The sequence below is a fragment of the Terrapene carolina genome, unplaced genomic scaffold (genome assembly GCF_002925995.2).
Source record: "Terrapene carolina triunguis isolate 2854851 unplaced genomic scaffold, T_m_triunguis-2.0 Scaffold627, whole genome shotgun sequence".
NCBI classification, from domain to species: domain Eukaryota; kingdom Metazoa; phylum Chordata; order Testudines; family Emydidae; genus Terrapene; species Terrapene triunguis.
Window position 1 is genome coordinate 440635 of NW_020664978.1, and position 18433 is coordinate 459067.

At 49.6% G+C, this 18433-nt stretch overlaps 1 protein-coding gene across 3 annotated transcripts in view; it reads left to right on the forward strand.

Annotated features, from left to right (window-relative positions):
* Positions 1 to 18433, forward strand: part of SETD5 (SET domain containing 5) — a 149869-nt gene that overhangs the window by 100030 nt on the left and 31406 nt on the right. For 2 of the 3 annotated variants that reach the window (XM_026659304.2, XM_026659306.2), the window contains exons 16-20: positions 242 to 484; positions 4202 to 4331; positions 6966 to 7204; positions 9916 to 9972; positions 12113 to 12583. In XM_026659304.2, coding sequence (XP_026515089.1) covers positions 242 to 484; positions 4202 to 4331; positions 6966 to 7204; positions 9916 to 9972; positions 12113 to 12583 — 1140 coding nt within the window. The remainder of the gene's footprint in view (positions 1 to 241; positions 485 to 4201; positions 4332 to 6965; positions 7205 to 9915; positions 9973 to 12112; positions 12584 to 18433) is intronic. The other variant, XM_026659305.2, reaches the window with a different exon arrangement.

An 18433-nucleotide genomic window follows, 5' to 3' on the forward strand; every position in this document is an offset into this window, starting at 1 on the left:
AAGACTTGCAGTGAATCTGATGCACAGTGCTAACATAGTTCTCCTCCAGCGTGTTTCCTTCAGGACACTGCTGCTCTCTGTGATGAGCTATATCAGGTGCCTCACCCCTGTGCATTTTCTGCAGAACATAACTCAGCTCTTGGTGTGGTGGTGTCTTGGGCAGTACGCCCTTACATACTCTGTTTTATTACTTCCATTCTTCGCCAGCTCCTGCTGTATTCATAATTGCTCTCTTCTTCAGTATCTAGTTACAGAATGGCTGAATGACAAGGCAGAAAAGCAGGAATGCCCCATCGAGTGTCCTTTACGTATTACCACGGACCCCACTGTTTTGGCAACAACCCTCAACATGTTGCCAGGTCTTATCCACTCCCCACTGATTTGTACCACACCCAAACACTACATCCGCTTTGGCTCGCCTTTCATCCCTGAGAGACGTCGAAGGCCTCTTCAGCTGGATGGGATATACAGCTCCTGTAAAAAGGTACGTCTGCTCATTTCCTCTTCTGTCAGGGCTTCAATACCCACGTTATATTATCATCAGCGCGTGCTTGTAAAGGCTTGTCATGTCAAGCTTGTCGCTGTGCAGTCACAATGAGTTAGCCCTGCCCAGCATATTTCTGCATACTCTAGCGCAGTGTTTATCAACAACTAGTCCGTGATAAACTCTTTGCCAGTCCCTGAGATTTCCCTGACACAGTTTAGAAAGGCAGCAAGCCAGTCCCTGGAATCAAAAAGGTTGAGAAACACTGGGTAGAGTAAGAGGTCAGTGGAGCTGAGGGTGAGGACATGGTGTGTTAGTGCATGTTCTCAGTCTCCATTCCCAGAGCTCACAGAAAAATGAAATAGCAACAAAGAAGGAGATTGGAGTCTGGGTCTGAATGTGCCAGAGTGCCCCTTGGAGTGGGTGTTCCAGGGCTGTACGGGAAGCAGAGAAAGAAACCTCTCTTCTCGTGTCTAGAGGTGTTGAGGAATTGCTCAGGGAGCAGTTCAAGGGTTAGAGCGCCTGGTGTGCTCAGCACCTGAGCAGAACTCTCCTGGCCCCTCTGAGATCCAGCGCACTAGAGCCCAGGCTCTCCTGTGCCTAGCAGGCAGCACCAGAGCAAAAGGAGAAGAATGGGCTCGTGCTCTTGCGGAGTTGGACTCGGAAGCGGCCAGCCTGTGGGTGAGATCCGGGCAGGGAGCCGGGTTAGTTCTCACTGCCTCCTTTCTGGAGTGAGGGGCCAGCCTAGCTGAAAGGCTGAGATCATCCTCTGAAACTCAGTCCCGCCTCTCCCAATGTGATGATGGGGACGGTGATGACTGGGCAGCTCCAGGGGCAGCCACATGATGTGGGATTTTTCATCTTCCAATGTTGCTGCAGGTCCTAACCTGATAGAGAGGTCAGTATTCTGTGTGATGGATTCCACTGTTTTAATGAGACTGTAGGAACTGGTTTTGGTCACAAGGTGTTCCTGATTCCACTACATGGATTAGCTGGTTGGACAGGATTGCAAGAGTGAATCCCTGTATTTCTTATGAGCTGGTCCTAGTCAGTGTAAGGAGTAATACAATTAGCCTTGAGGTCTCTCCTGTTTACAGTTCTACAGAGAGTGGTTCTGTCACTTTTGATTATGTATGTCAGGGTGGCCAAACCGTGGCTTGCGAGCTACATGCGGCTTTTACAGTTAAAGTGCGGCTCGCAGAGCCCCCTTATGTGTCCCTGTCCCCCCCCCCCCCCCATTCTGCACCTACCAGACTGGAGGGGGGAACTCGGAGGCTCTTCCTTGCAGTGGAGTAGGGGCTTCAGCCCCACGGGGCCACCTGCCAGATCTTGGGGCTTCAGCAGAAGCAGGGCTGAAGCCCCGGCAGGCACCTCCCGCTGGGCTGAAGCCCTGAGCCTCAGCAGGTGTGCCCCGGCTCTTGATCTTCTGAAGATTGTTGTGTGTGGCTCAAAGGGTCAGTAAGTTTGGCCACCCCTGATATATATGAACCTGTAACACTGTCATCCAACCATATTTGCTCTGTCCTGCTGCTTGGCTGAAATTTAGAATGAATCCAGGCAGATAAAATGAAGATATTGTATTGTAAGCAGTGGTCTGGAGAAGTTCGATATTTGTTTGTAGTGTTGTTGTAGCCATGTTGGTTCCAGGATGTGAGAGAACCAAGGTACGTGAAGTAATACCTTGTATTGGACCAACTTATGTTGGTGGAAGGGACAAGCTTTTGAGCTTCAAAGAGCTCTTAATCAGGTCTGTAGAAGGTAACCAGAGTGTCCAAGCTAAATACAAGGTGAGGCAGATTACTAAACATAAGAGGTTCACACATGCTATAGGAGACCACTTAAAATGAAGTGGGTAATTAAGGATTAGCAGGCAGTGAGGTGTGTTACAAATTGTTCTAATGAGCCGTAAAACCAGCGTTTTTAAGTTTTATGATTTTTGTAAAAGCAGCAGAGAGTCCTGTGGCACCTTATAGACTAACAGACGTATAGGAGCATGAGCTTTTGTGGGTGAATACCCACTTCTTCGGATGCATGTCGTGTCATTTTTGTTCCCAGATTGAATGTAGAATGGTAAGTTCTTGTAGGGGTCAGATGGGGCATTGTTACCTCTAAATGTTTGGTAGCTGCACTCTTCTCTGTCTAGATTCTGGCCTCACCATGCTGAGCCAAGCCTTTGTGGGCTGTGTGTTGTATTACTGTACTGCACTTTATTTAGGGATCCCCTTGAAAACTATTTATAGGCTTTAGCTTTTACAGAAGGTGGTAGCATAACTGCTCCAGGGCCTTCTTGTGTCAGAGATGCACTTCATGTGAGCTGCTAGATCTGCTGATTGTCCAGCAAGCATGATTCAAGGCTTTTTAAATTGTTTAAAGTGAGCATGGAATGTGTAAGTTCCACCATTTGGATTGTCAAAGGAAAGATGCCCCTGTGGCTTGCTGATCTGGGAGTCTGCTAGATCTGGGTGGTTCTTCTAGTTTTTCCAGACTTGGTGAGTTACCTTGGTCAAGTCCTCTGTGCCCCAGTTTACCCATCTGTAAAATAGAATTACACCCCTCAAGAGGGTGATATGAGGCATAGGCTGGTAAAGTGCTGTGAGATCTTCAGAAGGGACTATATAAATAAACATCAAATTCAATGCTAATGTGGTAAAAACAAGGCCACTGCACTTCATTGTCTGTTTCTGAAATGCTGACAAATCATTGGTGTTATCTTTAATTCGGGTGTTTCTCTCCCTTTCTTCTCGCGTTTAGTTTCACTGTCACTTTACTGTCACACCAATGTGGTCCTTAGCACTTTTTGGCTTCTCTCCCCAGCTTCTTACATTACTTCAAATAACTGGAATCAGTTGGAAGAGATCTTGTGCTGTCAAAGGGCACTTGCTGCAGAATTTTGTGTTTCCACACAGCTGCATTGCAGCAGGTGGGGAAGCCAGTAAATTTGGCAGGTGAGGTGATGTAGATTGGCTCTTCTCCACGTATCCATGGGGAATCATCTTCTCTTACTCTATGCTCTCCCCTGCTATGATTTTTCATATATTTTCCCCCCACCACTGCTCAGTCTCCTGAGGAGGGTCCACTTTGATTTTTCTCCTCCTGGCTAGCCCCTCTTAAATTGTAGTTCCCACACTATCAGGTTTGCATGTTCATTGCTGCTCTTTGACTGCAAACACAGTCCTGGGAGAATTGCACTAGAGTCAACTTGTCACTTCCTTGCGCTATGTGGTAGGGTAGAAACTCTTCTTGGTTCTGATGTGTCTTCCAGAGCAAGTGGAGTGGGGATCAGAGTGCTTCCCCACCTGTGCATGAAGCTGGGCTTTGTGCAGAAGGCATATTCTCTGGGCAAGTTCTGAATAGCCATACTTTCCTAAAGTGCTTTTAAAAACCTCTGCTTAGAGTTCCCTAGCTTCCTACTCTCTGGGTTTGGGAAGTCTGTGTTCTAATGAGGTTGTACCCTTAGATTATTGATACAGATTTATTACCCTTAGCACCTGTCTCATCTAGAGCAGCAATTCAGAACCATTCATAGTAGTCTTTGGGCCCAGCTTTAACAATTCTATCATACCAATTGTTTTGGCTGGGCGCACGTGACACAGTTGATGCAGAGCTCTGCAGGCATTTTCCCTGCTATACAGATGTTCAGGAGTTCTTGAGTACACCTGCACGTGTACATGTGAAGCGCTGGGGGCTGCATGCTGACGTAGTCTAGTTCTGTTGCAGCGCTGGATGAAACAAGCCCTGGAAGAAGGGATGACTCAGACCTCATCTACTCCACAAGAGAACAGAACCCAATGTCTATACCAAAGTAACGAGAGCAGCAGCTCTTCTAGCATCTGCAAGGACAATGCAGGTATGTATCCAGAACCCTCAAGTGCGGTGCTGGGATGCCTGGTGAATGCATTTATAGGAGGCTGTGGGCCATTAAAGGGTATTGACGCACAGGATGAGACAAAGGCTTTGCAAACGTGCATTGTTGCATGTTGGTACAGGTTTGTGGCAGGTGGGGATGTAGCTTTATCACCCATCCCAATTTCCATAGGCTCATCCTAGCTTGAGGCATCCTGACTCCTTTGCTGTGACACTGTGGTGATACTGCATCTCTCAGCACTCTCACCAGAGTTGTATGATACAGAGTTTGTCCTGCACGACAAAGGTAAACAGCGTCATACTGTCATGTGTGACAGCTGGCTATTTTAATGTATACTGAGAGAATTAACAAGGGTCAGCAGGTACATAGGTAATAGGCACAGGCTTAAAAAACAGCTACTCAAAAACATTGGCGTTTAATCTGTGAGAAAAGCAGTAGCCGAGTTGTGAAATAGTTAATTTGCATCTGTCTTTACAGAGGAAGAGGGTGGAGATCTGCCCAAGTCAGGGATCAGTTTTCCAAGGACGACAGACGAGGAGCTAGACAGTGTACAGATAACAACAGAATTGGTTATTAAAAGGTTAGATGCACTTAAAGTGAACAAAACACTAGGTCTGGATACTATGCATCCCTGAGCAAAACCTGAAGAAAGTGAGCAAAGAAACTAGAGAACTTCTAAAAGACACTTTTAAAAATAGAGAGAATTTAGGATAGGTTCCTGAGGCCTGGAAAGGGGCAAACAGCATCACTTTACAAAGATCATAACACCAGGAAACCAAGAGCATCTTGTTTCTAGGGTTTCCCTGATTGATGTTAAGCTCTTGCATAAAGGACCTGACAGTTAGGTCCTAGGAAGCCCAGTTGGCAGCTGGCTTTGCCAAGGTGGATTCAGGCAGCAAAGCGTGTGTGTATAACAGCAGGGGACCTGAGAGGGTCTCACTGCCGAGAAAGGGGAAATAAGGGATCAGCAGAGAGTTGGTCTAAACAACGGACAGGATTCAACATCCCACACAAGTGGCTCATGGCAAAGCACAGGAGTAGGAGGAGAGACAGGGGAACTGGCTAGAAAAGTGTGGGAGCACGAGACAAAGGGGGCTCTTAGTAGGAGACTCACCCAGCTCCAGAATGGCTGAGTGGAGCATTCAGGGTGGTTCTAGGACCTCTACTCCTCGTGGAACTGCACTGGATGTGAGGGGATTGAAAACAAGCTCTCTGGGCTCACAGGCCAGATTGACTGTGGGGCACCGCACATAATAAGGACGCAGGGAGATTCCAAAGGGATGCCAGGGTTTGGAGGACTGGACAGTAGTGGGGAAATGCAGATCAATGGAGATCAGTGTAAAATCATGACTCGGGGAGCAAGGACTGAATCTAGGGAATATGAGCTAACTGGACCAACCACAGAGCACTCAAGATGATTGTGAGGAAGCAGCAAACCTGGCAGCCTGGTAAAAAGGCAGATGAAATACTAGACATAAAGGCAGAATCCCAGACGAGGTGCCCCTGTTAGTCCCTGTCTGAGCACTGGGTACCATCTGACAGGAAGGAGATTACTGCCCTATGGGGATCCTGGGTCTGAAGAAAGGATGAGTCAAATTTCTTCTGCTTGGAACAGAGGAGACTTGCCTCATTGGGGGCCTTTAGAGCTGGGAAAGAGGTCAAAATTCATTCAGAAACACTAGGGGCCAAGACCTAGCAGTGAGGATGCTAGGGATAAACAGGTCAGGAAAATCATGTGGGGAAAGATGCTGGGGAAGGCAGCTGCAGCACTGAGGAGTTCCAGAGGGGTCCAGGTAAACTAAAGCTCAGTAGTTGGAGGGGGCACGGCTGGGAGTGAGGAAGCAATTTGGGCTAGGCACTCTGATGTGGAAGGGGGATAATGGTATTGAGGCAACTGAAACCCTACCCTTGCACCCTGCACAGAGGAGCTGGGGGCACGGTGTGATAACACTACATGGTAGTGATCTGGAAATGTCACATTGTTTTTTTTCTCTCTAGTGTACAGCTCAGATTTCCTGCCTTGGCAAATTATTTTCTGTATCTCAAAATAGGTTGTGCTCTTCACAGAAAGCCAGGCAGAGGCTAGCCATTGCCCCAGAGAGCTTACAAGTAATTGAAAAGTGTGGTGCCGTGCACTTCGGAGGGTAGGGCTGAGGCAAGGGTTCCTGTTTGTGGGAATGATCATTTCCGGGGCGTTGTGTTTATGCCATTGTGGAGCTCAGCTGGTGAGACTTGTGCTGTGGTTTATCCATAGCAGTCATAGAGTTAATTCGTCTTGTTTTCGTCATCTCTTTGGGCCAGGAAATGTAATCTCTCTCTCGCCTTCTGTTTCAGTCCTGTCCTGACACCACTCCCCACACCTGGCCCTGTTGTTTCCCACATGTCATTTATTGTAACTGAGTTGTTTTGTTACCTTTGTTACATGTCTCCATGTTCCTTTGGGATGAGAAGGATTTTCATTGGTATTGGGAGCTCCTCATTTTTTAGGGGCCTTTAATGGGATGCAGTTAGAGGCTGAGCATTTGTGGGGCTCTGGCTGGGATGGGGACTGTTCATGGTTTGGTATTAATAATGGTGCATCATGATTCTCAGTTCAGTTGTGTTCATGTTTCACAGACTTGCTGAGCCCCCTGAAGAAGTGGAAATCTCGCTACCTGATGGAGCAGAATGTTACCAAGTTACTGAGGCCACTATCTCCAGTCACCCCTCCACCTCCTGGCTCAATGAGCCCACAACTCACCACACCCTGCTCATCTCTGCCAGGAGAGGAGGAAAGTCGCAATGGTTATGGCATGATGTTTTCACCAATTCCCTCTCTGGCTGCTAGTCGCTGCAATACTCCACTACAGTTTGAGGTAAATTGGGATAGAGGTCTGGGGGCTCCAGAAGGGGAGAGACTAGAAGAGGTGCATTGGGTGCAGTCTACTTTCAGACACATGGCTAGGTTCCTGAGCAAGACCCCAAGTGTCCCACACAGGGGTAGCTATTACCTCTCTCCTCTGTGGCACCCTTGGCTGTAGCAACTCTCTCGCTTCCCAAGGCCATCAGAGATGTGGTAGCTCCTGCTCCCTCTGTTACATGTCATATTTCGCTGCAGTGCAGCAACCCTCTTGCTCTCCAGGGGTACCAGTCAGCATAGCCTGCATTCCCTTTCCTGCTGTACACAACACACAAGCTCAGTTTTGCTTGCACCCCTCCCCTTGCTGCAGCACAGCTATCCCCTCGCCTCTGAGACAGCACATTCCCTCCATGCCCTTTCTCTCACAGTGCAGCAAAAACCCCAAGCTCTCAAGCGTGTCAGACATACCACAGCCCCTGCCCCCTTTCTCTTATGCAGCAGCCCCCAAGGCCTTGGGGGACATCAGACATTTCAGATCTCAGCACTGCAAGGGCTTACAGCTCCCTCCACCCAGTGTTTAATGCCCCAGGTGTACTGATACTTGTTGTGCTCCCGTTATATGCATTTGCCTTTGATTTTGTGGTAGCCTTTATCTGCAGGAGTTTAGGAAGCATTTAAAGAGCTTGGCGGGTGTTTTTCCGTGCTCAGCACTATCTGGGGGGGACTTGCCAGTGCCTCCAGTCTGGAGCTTCCTCCTCCCTCTTGCCATGTTCCATCTCCGTGGCTACAGTTGGCAGGAAGTGCCAGGTGGTTTGCAGTTCTCTTTTTATTTTCCATTATTGCTCATTCTCATTGGAAAGTGGAACTCTCCAACCCTGGTGCTGCCATCACCCTACTGTTCAGACCCAGATGGGAACAGTCCAGTAAATGACAGCCTGGCCACTGGCTTGAGAGCATCCTGCAGAGATCCCTCCTCTGCTCTGCAGCAGTGCAGAGCCCTTTGCCGATGGGGTCTGTTAGCTTGGTGCTGTCGCTTTTCCTTGGAGAGCTCTTTGCTGAAAGCTGTTGTAGAGGGAGACTTGTCAAGGCTAGTGGAGAAGATTGTTTAGTATTGAGGAGTAGGAGAAAGGACTGATTCAGGTATAGAGCTTGAGCTGGCAATTATCCTTGGGCTCTGCACTGGTACAAGTTGAATGTTTGAGGGTCAGTGGCACCATGGACCTCAATAGTCTAGCTACAAACCTCAGTCCCATGTAAAATAGCCTTAGTTGCTCCTGCTGCTGTGTGTGACAGAGAAGAAACTTAGAGCCTACTGGGCTCTATCTCCCACTTGCCCTTGCTGCCTCTATTTTCCTCTAGGGAACAAACCTAACAGCTTGGTAGACCATAGGCTTGTGTGTTCAAGCTTTATAGCTCACTAAATGCAGCTCATTTGTAACATTTCCATTTTAGTGTCTTGTCGGTTTCATTTAGTTACCACCAGTTCTAACTCAAGAGAATGCATCTCACCATGTATACAGATTGTACACTTCAGTCCTATGACCATGGCCCTGGGAGAAGAGAACAGGGGGAGGGTCTTTTATCTGGTTACTAATAGGACAAGCTCCTCGATTAGAGAACTGAAAGTGACCAGACACTGGGTTGATGGGGAGTTTGGTGCCTCTTTAAAGCTTGATGTTAACCAGGCTTTAGTTGGTTCTGAGTGCCACTTTTGAGATGCTCCATACTGAATTAATCTGCTGCATCTGCTCTTCTGGGGAGCTTGTCCCACAAATTTCTGAAGCCTCTAGCAGGTCAGGCCCTTGCGGACCAGGGCTTTAGAGCTAATTCAAGACCAAATGAGGTTGGGACCTCAATTTGGATTTGCTTGGGCCAATCAACATTTGTAGCAGAGACTTGGAGTGTAGTATCCTTCATCTGCTTTATCCCTATGGAGTCTGCCCATCCAAAGTCTCCCCAGTTGTCTGAGAAGGTTCTGAAAGTCCTTACCGCTTTGGGTTTTTGTACATACTCCTATCCAGCAGGATCCACTCAACCACATCCCCGTCACTGGTAGTACCCTACCTCTGGAAGAGCTTCCCTCTTTCTGACTCTCTGACGGGGATGTTCTGTAACACCAAGTGAAGGTGGAGAGGCTTCTGCATACCATTGCATATGGGTGAATTGCTCTCCCTTGCACTGTATCCAGCTGTGACCTCTGTAGCTCCCTCAATCAGTTTATACCTATTCCTTTGATGGTACCTAAGAGGAAACTCATGGTGAATTGAAGGAGCCATTTTATTTCCCCCTTATTTGAAGCCTAATACTAACTACAGCATTTGGGGAATTTTCCTTAGGCAAAGCCAGGCTTTCCACTCCAGCCTTTCCCATGTCATTGGACTAAATGCCATACATGGATTTCTCTATATTTCGTGGTGTAAACTCTTTGGCTAGCAGCATCAGAAATATAAGGAAATAAATACTTCTGGCTAACATTTCTTCTATTCTCTGGTTTGGATACTAAGTTGTGGCATGGAACACAATAACCCAGTCCTGTCTTTGTGCTTCCAGGAGGCTTTAGAAACTACTTAACTCATTGAATCCCCCTCTAATCGCTGAGGCGAGTTCCTGGGGGTAGTCGCTGTTTAGAATAGCTGTGGCTAACCTCTGTGCTTGTTTTTACTTTATTTTATTTTGCTTCTTGACTTTTTAAGTAGATGAATAACAAGATGCTTTTCCCTCCTCTAGAACGTATCCTCCCCTGAGAGTTCCCCTGCGCATAGGCCCGAGTCCCTGTCACCCGAGGTAGTTATCACACCATCTCAATTGCACTCTGAGGCTGTGTGTGTCTGTGTGTGTGTGTGTGTGTGTGTGTGTGTGTACCAGAGGTTCTGGAGGGTGGGGTGGAGTGAGAGTGAGGAGAGTGAGAGAACGGGAACGGAGAGGGAGGTGGGGCACAAGTCACAGTAAGAATGCGGAGAGATTGCAGGATTGTCAAGGGAGACTAAAGAAAATAAAGTGGATTTATTTGGAAAACTGGGATGTATTAATAATACTGCAGATACTGGTGAGAAATGGAGGCAAAGTGTGAAGAACCAATTCTTGGTTATTGGGGTGAAAGGAAAAAGGTCTGGGGATCCTGGAATTATAATAATTGGCATCAATTTCAGCTCAGTAGAAGTGGTTTATATGGTGTTTACTTCTTGTAGTTGTAAAAGGGCAATTTCAATTGAGGGAGGAATGGGAGACCCTTGTCCCTGTTTAAACTGAAGGATGTTGGAGCAATGAGAACTCTGTCCAGATCCTTCAGCATCTTCATCACTCATTGGTTTTGATCAGCTTCTAGGGACAAGGTCAGGTACTTGACCTGCTGTGTTCAGACAGAATCATCACCTCACTGCAGCCTAAGTCCATCAAGCAAGTACCAGGGAAAAAGAGTCCAGATAACTGCAAAGCTGGTCTAAAAATGTGAGGAAGTGATACAGTCATGATTCCATTCCTGGGAACAGAGCTGTAATATAGCAGAGGCTATGCCCTTATTGATGGAGGTGCTGTAATACAGTGAAAGGGATGCAGTTGGTACTCATTGCCCAATGTTCCAGGGGACTGTAACGTGTGGAGGGGGTGCAGCCATGACTCTGTGCAGGAGGTTCCTGGGAGCTGCAATATAGCAGAGGAGCTGCGTTGTGATCTAGCAGAAAGGACACAGCCATGTTTTGGCTCCTTAGCACTGTAATAAGAAAAGGGGGTGTACTCCTGTTTCAGTCCTGGAGGTTCCTGGAGGCTGTAATTTAAAGAGAGGATGCATTTGTGTCTTGGTTCTGGATGTTCCTAGGTGCTGTAAATATAGCAAAGGAGCTGCGGATGTGTCTCAGTGCCAGAGGCTCCTAGGGGATGGGATGTGTCAAAGGGGACACGGTTGTGTTCATTGTCTGAGATTCCCAGAGCTGTAATCTAGTGAAAGGCGGGACATTATCTTGGTGCAGGAGGTTTTCGAGTGCTATCTGGTAAAAGAAGGAATGGAAGCGTGTCAGTGCCCAGAGTTCCCAGGCACTGTGATAGAACAGAGGATGGCAGTTATGTCTCACTACTGTAAGATGCTGAATTATAATGTGTTTGTACCAGCGGTTCCCAGGTCTTGTGATCAAAGTGATGGCACATGGCTTGGGGTTCCTGGGCAATGTACTGTCATAGTAGAGAGAAGTTGTAGGTGGATGCTTGCAGTTTTCATTACTGGGTATTTGGATAGTTAAGTAGTTGGCTGATAAGACAGCCAGTGAGCAGTGAATGTCCTTGAACTATTCTTCACCTTTAGTGGACGCGTAGTTTAATACCATGTGTTAATGTTGCATGGGGCCAGCTGAAGACATCAGTTCTTTTTCAGCAAGCGCCTAGGCTTGAGCACTAGGGTCAAGGCGACCCAGTTGAAAGGGAAAGGGCCCAGCAGTCTGGACAGCCGTGTTTGGATTATTCTGTAATGCTCAATTCCCAGCCATTTTCTACTTAGGCTATTTGTACATGGGATTAACCGCAGCTGACTTAGGCTTGTGGGACTCGTGCTCCGGGGCTGAAAAATTGCTGTGTAGACACTCGGGCTGGAGCCCAAGCTCTGGGACCCTCCAGTTTTGCAGGAGCCCAGGGCTCAGACTCCAGCCCGAGCTCGAACATCTACCCCGCAGTTTTTAGCCCTGCAAGCCCAAGTCAACTGACCTGGGCCAGCCGCAGCTGTGCCGTGGGGATTTGATCCCCATGTTAGATGAACCTTAAAAGGCTTCAGAGCAGGGCAAGAAAGGACCCAGGGGGATCAAGAGAGGAGCTGGAAAGGAGTGAGTTGTCTTTGGAGCAAATGTTTCCTGACTTTAAAAGTTTCTCTCCCCACCTGTGTCTACCCCTTCTCCTGATTTCCCCTCCCTCTCCCACCCCATGTCTTTGTTGGATTTTCTAGCTCTGCCTTCGAACGGACCTGGATTTGGCAAAAGTGGGCTACCTGGATTCCAATGCTAACACCTGTCCAGAGAGGCCATCGCTGCTGAGCTCGGGCCACTCTGATCTGGCTCCACAGTCCTCCATTCACTTCACTTCTGAGACCAACTTCCCAGGAAAGAGCGGGGAGGCACAGCTGCTGCTAAGAAGCTCCGATCAGGCTTTTCGGACAGAGTTTAATTTAATGTATGCCTTCTCCCCTTTGAACGCTATGCCCCGTGTAGATGGATTGTTGCGGGCTTCCCCTCAGGTGGGAGACAGGAAGCCCCTGAGTTCAGAAGGGGGATGTTGCAGCTCTCCTGCAGATGGATACTTCAGCAGACATGAGCCGGGGCTTCTTAAAGAGACATTGCATGGATCCATGTCTCCTGGTGGTGAGAGGGTTTGTGAAGGAGTCAAATCTGCTCCCCAAAACCCACCACAAAGGAAAAAGGCAAGTATTCCCTGCTAAAGAAATCACAGATGACACTAAATTGAGAGGAGTGGTAAATACCAGTGAGGGGAGGAATAACTCAAAGGATCTAGAGCAGGGGTTCTCAAACTGGGGGTTGGAACCCCACAGGAGGTCGCGAGGTTATTACATGGTGGGTCGCGAGCTGTCAGCCTCCACTCCAAGCCCCACTTTGCCTCCAGCATTTATAATGGTGTTAAATATATAAAAAAGTGTTTTTAATTTATAAGGGGGGGTCGCACACAGAGGCTTCCTATGTGAAAGGGGTCACCAGTACAGAAGTTTGAGAACCACTGATCTAGAGAGAGTAGAACCATGGGCAGAAATAGCTAAAATGAGATACAACTTGGAAAACTGAAGCTAATATGTCTGGGGGAAAATAATCCAAACTCCCGTGCTGAGTGGGAGTGAAAAAAGACTGAGGCAGAGACCTGGGGAAAGGAGGCAGCAAGTTGGGCAAGATTTTGAAATGCGGTATGGCAGCAGAAGGGCCAGTGAGAAGTATCATGTCCAGGAGCAGGGAGAGAAGAGTGCTACAGTTTCACCTTGGTGAATAGCTTGGCTAGGTGACGATTAAGCTGGGCTGTCACACTAATTTCCTACAGCAGATCTTCTAGAAAAACATCCAATCTTGATTTTAAAATTAGCAGTGATGGAGAATCCACTGCAACCCTTGGTAAATTGTTCCAACGGTTAATTACTCTCACCATTAAAAATATATGCCTTATTTGCTGTCTGAATTTAAATAGCTTCAACGTCCAGTCATTGGATCGTGTTACATGTGTCTGTTAGATTTAAGAACCCATTATTAAATATTTGTTCTTAGAGTGCTTGCTCATGTTGATTCCATTCTAGGTGTGTATGTGCCCACGTATGCGATTGTCAGAGATTTTTGCCTTAGTGGTATCCATAGGGTCGGCAGTGGTGCCCCCTTGAGTGCCGTGCTCATATCAGGTGCTGCTGACCCTACGCCCTCTCAGTTCCTTCTTACTGCCCATGATGGTTAGTCGGAGTGCCTTTCCTTGCATTGCACGGGCTAGCAGGATGTCTTTTACTGACTTGTAAATAGTTTGTTAGTGTTAAGTAGTTGTTAAGTGTAGTTAGCAGTTAGAGTCCCAGCAGGGACTTTGTCGCAGGCGGGGCATGCCCCGATCGCCTGGGTTTAAGCCCTGTGCAGACTGTAACAGGCCTATGCCAGTAAGTGACCCCCACAGCAGCTGCCTCGAGTGCTTAGGGGAGTCACACGTTAGAGACGAGTGCTGAATTTGTAAAAACTTCCAGCTCCGCATGCAGAAGAAGCTGGATATTCGGCTACAGGCTCTTCTGGAGTCCACCCTTCATCTGGCTTCCGTGCCCTCCCGCCAGAACTCGCCGAGTGCATCAGTGCACCCCCGGCACCGGGCTCTGCCCAGCACCATTCCCCTGTTGCTGGTGTCCAAAAATAAGACCAAAAAGCATGGCTCCCTGGCACTGGGGAAAAAGGCCATGGGTCATCAGGCAAGGGACACGCTTTGGGCCGCCCAGCCACTCCAGAGCTGCGTGCTTATACCTCCCTGGTCGGAGCCCTTAGCCCTGTGAAAGGTCCACCACCGACTCCCAGGAGCAGTATGGGACCAAAAACCCTGGCGGCACCGACACTTTCACAGGCTCCCCCGGTGCTGAGAGAGCAAAGGCCTCCGCCCACACCGCTGATGCAGCCTGTGGGCTGCATGAGGGCAAGCCAGCCGCTAAGACCCCTCAGCGGGCGGTGAAGCACTGCCGATCCCCTGAGATAAAGCAGCACTCTCCATCTTCATGCCGGAGTCGCAGCCCAGATTCTCTGGTGCTCATCCTTGGTCACCGGCACCACGGTCGCCGCCGTCTCAACACCGATTGCCTTCAGCAAGACGCTGGTCTCCGTACTACTGACGCCACTTGCCCTCCCGCCAGTCTTCTCGGCGCAGGTCCAGGTCACCTTCCTTGTGGGAGCACCCCCAGTTGTGTCTCCAGTCCCCCCAGCACTGTTCCCCTCGCTCCAGGCACCAGTCGGCGATGGTCAACAAACAAACCCAGGAGTCAATGGCTCCACCGTGGTCACCAGAAGGGGAGTCCTCCGGCACAGAAGCCCAATTCAGCCGCTCACCTAGACTGCACCAGCGCGATTGGGCATCTGAGGCCACATCAACAGCGCTGACTTGGCAGCATGGCCAGTGGCCAGAGCAGTGGCCTTATTGGAGTGTGTGGGGAGTGCCAGGTGTGGTGATGCCCCTTTCACACTGCTCATGGACCGCCGCCTCAGAGCAACAGTTGGCAGCACTGATGGCACCGGGCTCTGTGCACGAAGCGCGCTAGGTGGTCGAGGCAGAGGAACTGTGCCCACTCCTAAGCCTCCCTCCCCTGTGGGAGAAGATGCCCTGGAGCCTCCGCCAGCAGTGCAGTCATCATCCTTGTCCCCAGATGAGGCAGTTGCAGGACCTTGAGGGCCAGCCCACTGGATGATTTCAAAGAACACCAGGCCCTGCTGCGTCAGGTGGCTGAGAACTTGGGCCTGGAGGTGGAGGAAATGGCTGAGCAGGCAGACACCTTGTTTAATGTCCTGTCAGCCTCTACCCCAACCCGTGTCGCACTACTGGTGCATGACGGTGTCCTTAAGATTGCCAAGGGCCTCTGGCAAACGCCTTCCTCTCACCTCAAAAAGGGCCGAAAAGAAATACTTTGTCCCGGCCAAGGGGTTTGAATACCTCTATACCCGCCCTCCCCCAGGCTCGCTGGTGGTCTCTGTGGCCAATGAAAGAGACAAGAATGGGCATACTAGTTCAACCCCCAAGAATAAAGAGTCCAAATGGTTGGATCTGTTTGGAAGAAAAATTTATTCAACAGCCAGTTTGCAGTTCCGGATTGCAAACCATCAGGCCCTCTTGAGCCATTACAACTTTAACTTATGGGACCCCTCAATAAGTTCAAGGAGTCCCTTTCTCAGAGTTTGGGCTAGGAATTTGGCATCCTGGTGTAGAAGGGCACTGCGGTTGCCAGTTGCTCCCTCCAGATGGTGTGGGACGCGGCGGACTTGGCAGCCAGGGTGGTGACATCAGCAATGGTAATGAGGCCCAGCTCCTGGCACCAGACTGCAGGTCTCTCCCAAGAAATGCAGAGCTCCACTCGGGACCTCCAATTCGATGGGAATGGTCCCTTTTCCGACCAGATGGATGCGAGGCTGCATGGGCTAAAGGACACCAGGACTACCCTTTGCTCGCTGGGCATGTATACACTGCAGCCTGCAAGAAAGCAGTTCCTAGGCCTTGGCAGTCTCATCAAGGATCTGCAAGAAGAAGGGACAGAGACACTAGTTTCAGCTGCCGTCGCCCTTCCTCCTCCCGCTCTCCCAGGCAGCCCGGCTCTGCAAAACACCCCGGGGGCCAGAAGTGCTTGTTTTGAGGGTGCAGTCGAGAGCAACACCCCAGTCACCTTCCAGGATCCACCCTGCTCTTTCCTCAACTGTCTTCGTCCCTTCTGTTTGGCCTAGTCCCAAGTTACCTTGGACCATTGGGTGCTGGACATAGTATCTCATTGTTACACCCTTGCAATTTTCGGCTGCCCCTCCTGCTTCAAGGACCCTTCTCGTGAGCAACTCCTTGTTCAAGAGGTCGAGAACCTCCTGCGCCTGGAGGCAGTGGAGACATGAAGGGAAAGGGGTTCTATTCCCGCTACTTCCTAATCCTGAAAGCAAAAGGGGGCCTCAGACCCATTCTAGACCTGCGGTGCCTTAACAAGTCTCTCACAAAGTTGAAGTTTCGCATGGTCTCCCTGGCCTCCATCATCCCCTCCCTGGATCTGAGGGACTGCCATGCTGACCTCGACTTGGAGGATGCCTATTTCCATATTCCAAGGTCTCAGATGTTTCCTCTGTTTTATAGTGGGCCGAATGCCATTTCCAATTTACGGCACTCCCCTTTCATGGCCTCTCATTGGCTCCAAGGGTCTTCACGAAATGAATGGCGCCAGTGGTGCTTACCTCAGACATCAAGGGTCTTCCCATGTCTCGATAACTGGCTCGTCAAGGGCAGGTATCAGAATCCAGTGCAGAGAAGCCTCGTCTGATGTGTTCCACCTGCCATCACCTGGGCCTGTTGATAAATGAGAAAAAATTCACCTTAAGGCTACGTAATTCCCTACGTAAAAGGATAAATGGACACAAGTCAGATATTAGGAATGGCAATATACAAAAACCTGTAGGAGAACACTTCAGTCTCCCTGGACACACAATAGCAGATGTAAAGGTAGCCATCTTACAGCAAAAAAACTTCAGGACCACACTTCAAAGAGAAACAGCTGAGCTTCAGTTCATCTGCAAATTTGACACCATCAGCTCAGGATTAAACAAAGACTGTGACTGGCTAGCCAACTACAAAAGCAGTTTCTCCTCCCTTGGTGGTCACACCTCAATTGCTAGAAGAGGGCCTCATCTTCCCTGATTGAACTAATCTCGTTATCTCTAGACTGATTCTTGCCTGCATATTTATACCTGCTTCTGGAAACTTCCACTACATGCATCTGACAAAGTGGGTATTCACCCACAAAAGCTTATGTTCCAGTACGGCTGTTAGCCTGTAAGGTGCCACAGGACTCTGTCGCTTTTTACAGATCCAGACTAACACGGCTACCCCTCTGATACTTGACACCTTAAGGCTAGTTCAACACATAGAGTTCATAGGGGCGGTTCTCGACTCCATGCAGGCCAGAGCCTTTCTCCCAGAGGCGCGTTTTCGGACCTGATCTCCCATGTCAAGAACCACGGCTCACCCCTGCCTGCAGTTGTTGGGCCACATGGCCGCCTGTACATTCGTGGTCAGTCATGCCCAGCTCCACCTTTGGCCTCTGCAAGGGTGGCTGGCATTGGTTTACACCCACAACAGACGCGATCTAGGCTGGGTGATCAGGGTGCTGGATTGCATCCTATTGTCTCTGGATTGGTTGTTGAGCCCCGGGTCGGTGTTGGAGGGAGTACCCCTCACCACCTCATCCTCATCGCTGATCCTGGTCTCCGATGCTTTGGATCTGGGCTGGGGAGCCCAGCTGGGCAAGCTGAGCATCCAGGGCCAATGGTTGTGGGACGATCTGGCCCTCCACATCAACGTCAGGGAACTCAGAGCGGTTTGCCTTGCCTGCCAGGCGTTCTTGCCCCACCTGAGGAGCAAGGTGGTGCAGGTCCTGACGGACAATACTGCTGCAACATATTACATCAACAGACAGGGCAGAGCCAGGTCGTCAGCCCTTTGCCAAGAAGCTGTCAGCCTTTGGGACTTCTGTGTGTGGCAGGCCATTCATCTGGTAGCCGCGCACCTGCCTGGGACCAGAAATGTGCTAGCAGATCGCCTCAGCAGGACCTTCTTGTCTCGCCACAAGTGGTTGCTCCATCCGGTGCCAGCCAGTATGATCCCCTGAAAGGGGGGAACTCCCCAGGTGGACTTGTTCGCGTCCCTCCAAAACAGGAAATGCCACGTGTTCTGTTCACTCCGGGCGATGGACAGGGTTCCCTGTCAGATGCTTTCCTGCTATCCATATCCTGATAGCCCCCGAGTGACCTTGCCAGCACTGGTTCAGCATGCGGCTGGACCTTTCGGTAGCCGAGCCACTGCGACTCCCTCTCTGGCCAGACCTGCTCTCCCAGAACCACAGCAGTCTCCTGTACCCGAACCTGGAGGCATTGCACTTGACAGTGTGGCTGCTGCATGGCTGAATGTGGAAGAACGGGAATGCTCGGCCCACATGCAAAAGGTCTTGCTGGGTAGTAGAAAGCACTTCATCAGAGCGAATTACCTGGCCAAGTGGAAAAGATTCACATGCTGGGCCTCA